The 6,000-nt window shown below is 44.6% G+C and overlaps 1 protein-coding gene across 3 annotated transcripts in view; it reads right to left on the reverse strand.

Moving 5' to 3' along the window:
• Positions 1 to 6,000, reverse strand: part of tbc1d32 (TBC1 domain family, member 32) — an 88,579-nt gene that overhangs the window by 49,045 nt on the left and 33,534 nt on the right. For all 3 annotated transcript variants that reach the window (XM_063002439.1, XM_063002438.1, XM_063002440.1), the window contains exons 18-21: positions 5,746 to 5,825; positions 4,948 to 5,086; positions 1,209 to 1,296; positions 348 to 466 (exon numbers count right to left, since the gene is read on the reverse strand). In XM_063002439.1, the coding sequence (XP_062858509.1) occupies positions 348 to 466; positions 1,209 to 1,296; positions 4,948 to 5,086; positions 5,746 to 5,825 (426 nt within the window). The remainder of the gene's footprint in view (positions 1 to 347; positions 467 to 1,208; positions 1,297 to 4,947; positions 5,087 to 5,745; positions 5,826 to 6,000) is intronic.

A 6,000-nucleotide genomic window follows, 5' to 3' on the forward strand; every position in this document is an offset into this window, starting at 1 on the left:
CTACCTACCTACCTTACCTACCCTACCTTACCTACCTTACCAAACCTACCTACCATCCACCCACCCACGTTTCATTCATGACAGGACAGGTAGTTCCAGGTTACCCAGAATTCATCAGTTCAGGTTTAATATTAAACACCATCATGGTTAATTTAGTATCTCCAGTTCACCTCACTTACACGCCTTTGTACTGTAGAAGGAAACCCACACAGACATGAAGAGAACATGCCAAACTACACGCAGAAAGGACCTGGATTGCTCCACCTGGGAACTGAACCCAGGACCTTCTCACTTTGAGGTAACAGCTGATTGGCACATCACTGGAACATCATTTTGGTGATGTTTACCTTGAGGCAGCTCCTGTCGATGGGCTCCATGGGGGTAGATTTGGGGTGAACAACTCTCACGTCCTCTCTGCCCCACTCCAGCGCTGACCACAGCTCCACCACCACGGCCTGGATAAAACCTGAGAGAACGTTTAACAGACAAAAGTATTAGGACGCCACTTCTAATGACTGAACAGTTACTAACAGGTGTAATAAATCAGTACTTTGCAGCAACAGTTTAGGGAAGGTCCCTCCTGTTCCAGCATGAAGAAAAGCTCGGTTTAAAGAAATATTTACATTTTCAGAATTTAGGAGACACTTTTATTCAAAGCAACTTACAGTACTGTGACAGTATACAGTCTAAGCATTTAAGGGTTAAGGGTCTTGCTCAACCTGGCAACCTGGCAGTGGTGGGGCTTGAACCAGCGACCTTCCAATTACTAATCCAGTATCTTAACCACTTGGCTACACCTGCCCCTGAACTCCAGCGTCCTGCACAGAGCCCCGACTTCAGCCCCACTCAACCGCTCTGGGATGAACCGGAACACCGACCGATCAATCAGTGCCCAGCCGTACAAACGCTCTTTTAGAGATAGATACGATGAAATAGTTTTGAGTGCTTGAGTCAAAGCCACTGCTGGGCCCTTGAGCAAGGCCCTTAACCCTTTCTGCTCCCTTGGCTGACGCTGCCCTCTGATCCCAGCACATTTTCCCATGAATTTAGTAGCATTATGTTCCAGTGCTGACGTCTGAAGCTGCTTCAGCTCAAAGTTCTTTATGGTGTGATGAGAATCTAGTTTAGTCCTAAATGTCACAACCCTTCATTAGAACCTCTCAGTAAAGCCAGATTACTGATGCGCTGGGCTGAGCTGAGGAACGTACCGGAGCTGCGTAACGCCACCACGCCCGGAGCCGTCGCTGCCACCTGGGTCACCATCACACCGTAACCAAACTTCTCACAACTGCTCACCTGAAACAACGTCACAGCTAATAACAACATGATTTTACTCTGAGCTGTTACTCTGAATAACGGGAGAACTTAACAAGGCACCAAACCAAAACCTGGAATCATCCAGGGAGATAAATGAGTTGCAATTATCACAATTATCAATTAATAAAAAAATTTTTTTTTTAATTAATAAAACTGAGGAGCTGAAACATCAAACATCACGTCTTTGTGCTATTAAATACCATTTAATGCTGATTTAGGGCAGCACGGTGGTACAGTGGGTGGCGCTGTCACCTCACAGCAGGAAGAGTCTGGGTTTGATCTCCCGGCCAGACGAACAAGCTTTCTGTGTGGAGTTTGCATGTTCTCCTTGAGTCTGTGTGGGTTTCTCCCAGGTGTTCCGGTTTCCTCCCACAGTAGACTGAGTGACAAAGACTGTCTGAGTGTGTGTGTTTGTAACTTTGTGTTTGTGTGTGTGTATGTACAGTGGGGTCAAAAAGTATTTAGTCAGCCACTGATTGTGCAAATTTTCTATGGGGTTGAGGTCTGGAGACTGGCTAGGCCACTCCAGGACCTTGAAATGCTTTTTACGGAGCCACTCCTTCGTTGCCCGAGCGGTGTGTTTGGGATCATCGTCATGCTGGAAGACCTAGCCACGTTCCATCTTCAATGCTCTCACTGATGGAAGGAGGTTTTGGCTTAAAATCTCACGATACACGACCTCGTTCATTCTTCCCTTAACACGGATCAGTCGTCCTGTCCCCTTTGCATAAAAACAGCCCCAAAGCATGATGTTTCCACCCCCATGCTTCACAGTAGGTATGGTGTTCTTGGGTTCTTCTTCTTCCTCCAAACACGACGAGTTGAGTTTTTACCAAAAAGTTCCATTTTGGTTTCATCTGACCACATGATATTCTCCCAATCCTCTTCTGGATCATCCATAAGCTCTCTGGCAAACTTCAGACGGGCCTGGACATGTACTGGCTTAAGCAGGGGGACACGCCTGGCACTGCAGGATTTGAGTCCCTCTCGGCGTAGTGTGTTACTGATGGTAGCCTTTGTTACTTTGGTCCCAGCTCTCTGCAGGTCATTCATCAGGTCCCTCCGTGTAGTTCTGGGATTTTTGCTCACCGTTCTCATGATCATTTTGACCCCACGGGATGAGATCTTGACCCCAAGGGAGATTATCAATGGTCTTGTATGTCTTCCATTTTCTTACAATTGTTCCCACAGTTGATTTATTCACACCAACCTGCTTGCCTATTGTAGATTCACTCTTCCCAGCCTGGTGCAGGTCTACAATTTTCTTCCTGGTGTCCTTCGACAGCTCTTTGGTCTTGGCCATGGTTGAGTTTGGAGTCTGACTGTTTGAGGCTGTGGACAGGTGTCTTTTATACAGATAACGAGGTCGAACAGGTGTCATTAATACAGGTAACGAGTGGAGGACAGAAGAGCTTCTTAAAGAAGAAGTTACAGGTCTGTGAGAGCCAGAAATCTTGCTTGTTTGTTATTGACCAAATACTTATTTTCCACCATAATTTACAAATAAATTCTTTAAAAATCCTACAATGTGATTTCCTGGATTTTTTTTTCTCATTTTGTCTCTCATAGTTGAAGTGTAGCTATGATGAAAATTACAGACCTCTCTCATCTTTCTAAGTAGGAGAACCTGCACAATCAGTGGCTGACTAAATACTTTTTGACCCCACTGTATCTGTGAGTGTGTATAGTGTATACTGTATATATGTATGTGTGTATGTAAGTGTGAGATGTGTGTACGTGTGTGTGTGTATGTGTGTATATATATATATACAGTGTATCACAAAAGTAAGTACACCCCTCACATTTCTGCAAATATTTCATTATATCTTTTCATGGGACAACACTATAGACATGAAACTTGGATATAACTTAGAGTAGTCAGTGTACAACTTGTATAGCAGTGTAGATTTACTGTCTTCTGAAAATAACTCAACACACAGCCATTAATGTCTAAATAGCTGGCAACATAAGTGAGTACACCCCACAGTGAACATGTCCAAATTGTGCCCAAATGTGTCGTTGTCCCTCCCTGGTGTCATGTGTCAAGGTCCCAGGTGTAAATGGGGAGCAGGGCTGTTAAATTTGGTGTTTTGGGTACAATTCTCTCATACTGGCCACTGGATATTCAACATGGCACCTCATGGCAAAGAACTCTCTGAGGATGTGAGAAATAGAATTGTTGCTCTCCACAAAGATGGCCTGGGCTATAAGAAGATTGCTAACACCCTGAAACTGAGCTACAGCATGGTGGCCAAGGTCATACAGCGGTTTTCCAGGACAGGTTCCACTCGGAACAGGCTTCGCCAGGGTCGACCAAAGAAGTCGAGTCCACGTGTTCGGCGTCATATCCAGAGGTTGGCTTTAAAAAATAGACACATGAGTGCTGCCAGCATTGCTGCAGAGGTTGAAGACGTGGGAGGTCAGCCTGTCAGTGCTCAGACCATACGCCGCACACTGCATCGACTCGGTCTGCATGGTCGTCATCCCAGAAGGAAGCTGACGCACAAGAAAGCCAGCAAACAGTTTGCTGAAGACAAGCAGTCCAAGAACATGGATTACTGGAATGCCCTGTGGTCTGACGAGACCAAGATAAACTTGTTTGGCTCAGATGGTGTCCAGCATGTGTGGCGGCGCCCTGGTGAGAAGTACCAAGACAACTGTATCTTGCCTACAGTCAAGCATGGTGGTGGTAGCATCATGGTCTTGGGCTGCATGAGTGTTGCTGGCACTGGGGAGCTGCAGTTCATTGAGGGAAACATGAATTCCAACATGTACTGTGACATTCTGAAACAGAGCATGATCCCCTCCCTTCGAAAACTGGGCCTCATGGCAGTTTTCCAACAGGATAACGACCCCAAACACAACCTCCAAGATGACAACTGCCTTGCTGAGGAAGCTGAAGGTAAAGGTGATGGACTAAACCCAATTGAGCACCTGTGGCGCATCCTCAAGTGGAAGGTGGAGGAGTTCAAGGTGTCTAACATCCACCAGCTCCGTGATGTCATCATGGAGGAGTGGAAGAGGATTCCAGTAGCAACCTGTGCAGCTCTGGTGAATTCCATGCCCAGGAGGGTTAAGGCAGTGCTGGATAATAATGGTGGTCACACAAAATATTGACACTTTGGGCACAATTTGGACATGTTCACTGTGGGGTGTACTCACTTATGTTGCAGCTATTTAGACATTAATGGCTGTGTGTTGAGTTATTTTCAGAAGACAGTAAATCTACACTGCTATACAAGCTGTACACTGACTACTCTAAGTTATATCCAAGTTTTATTTCTATAGTGTTGTCCCATGAAAATATATAATAAAATATTTGCAGAAATGTGAGGGGTGTACTCACTTTTGTGATACACTGTATATGTGTGTGTGTGTGTGTGTGTTTATGTATGTGTATGTATGTGTGTGTGTGTATGTATAAGTGTGTGTGTATATGTGTGTGTGAGTGTTTGCCCTGTTTGGGGTGTTTCCTGTTTTTCAGTCAATACATAAAGCTCACCGTGACCCAGACCAGGATAAAGAGGTGTGAATGAGTGAATGAGTGCATAAATGAACAGATGAATAAATGAGTGAGTGAGTGAGTGAGTGAGTGAGTGAGTGAGTGACCGGTACTGACTGTGGTTGTACCTGGAGTTTTTTGGTGTATCTGGAGAACATGTAGGCCACACACTCCTGCAGAGCTCCGGTGTGTTGCAGGAGCTGCAGACCTTTCGGAGTGGCGGCGAAGTTCAGCAGGTTGTCCAGGAGCGTCTCCTCCCACACGGCCCTGCGGCTCAGAGATAAAAATATGCACAATATTATAATCCAAACAGAAAAGTATTAACAGAAAACCTCGGGTGGAGTGGTAGCTACGTGAAACTAATGAATGAATAATGTTAGCGTGATTATCAGCAGGTACTTTCATTATCTCAGTTAGCTCGGTTAGAGGTATAATAATATTCGGATTTCTAGTCACATCCCGATCATTTTAGAAGAAAAAATTAACTTAATGCAGCACATTTTGGTTAAAAAATTATTTTATGTTTAAGAAAATTATTTTTGCAAGAAAATAAGTTCAACACTAGAGAAGAACGCACACTAGTGCAGCACCAGTTATTTATAAATAATAATATCTGAAATAAATCAAATAAAGAGCAGGACGCAAAGTGATGTTCACTACAGTCACTTGTTTTAAGTTCTTCCGCTACCATTTTTGGCCAGCAGAGGGGGCACAGAGGCACAGATGACTGATGTGGCAGCTCCTTTAAATGGAGTCACCTGTTGTTACTTTGTGAGCTTTAATTTAGTGACTTAAAGCTAAAATAAAAATCACTTTGCATCCTGCTCTTTATTTATTTGTATATATTATTTTTAATTTCTTGTTTTTTGACTTTAGAATTCTCTGTTACTACATTAAGAACCGTGATGGAATAAAGAAAGACTCACATGTTTTCTGTGTCGCTGGGGGCCGACGGTGCGATGGATCCAGGAACCGGCGTGGAAACTCGTTCTGATAGTGAACTCGCCTGCAGAAGAGATTCAGAATGAGACGGCGCCCCCCTCAGGCTGCTTCATGCTAATGGTTCTACAGTCCTCAAGATGGCTGAGCAGGAGCTTTGTATTGGGTGCTAAAAGCACTCAGGATCATCAGCCACCAGGATCAGGAGGGAGTTTGTTAGCGGGGCGGAGCAGCTCGGAGAC

This window comes from Trichomycterus rosablanca, chromosome 9 (assembly GCF_030014385.1).
Source record: "Trichomycterus rosablanca isolate fTriRos1 chromosome 9, fTriRos1.hap1, whole genome shotgun sequence".
NCBI classification, from domain to species: domain Eukaryota; kingdom Metazoa; phylum Chordata; class Actinopteri; order Siluriformes; family Trichomycteridae; genus Trichomycterus; species Trichomycterus rosablanca.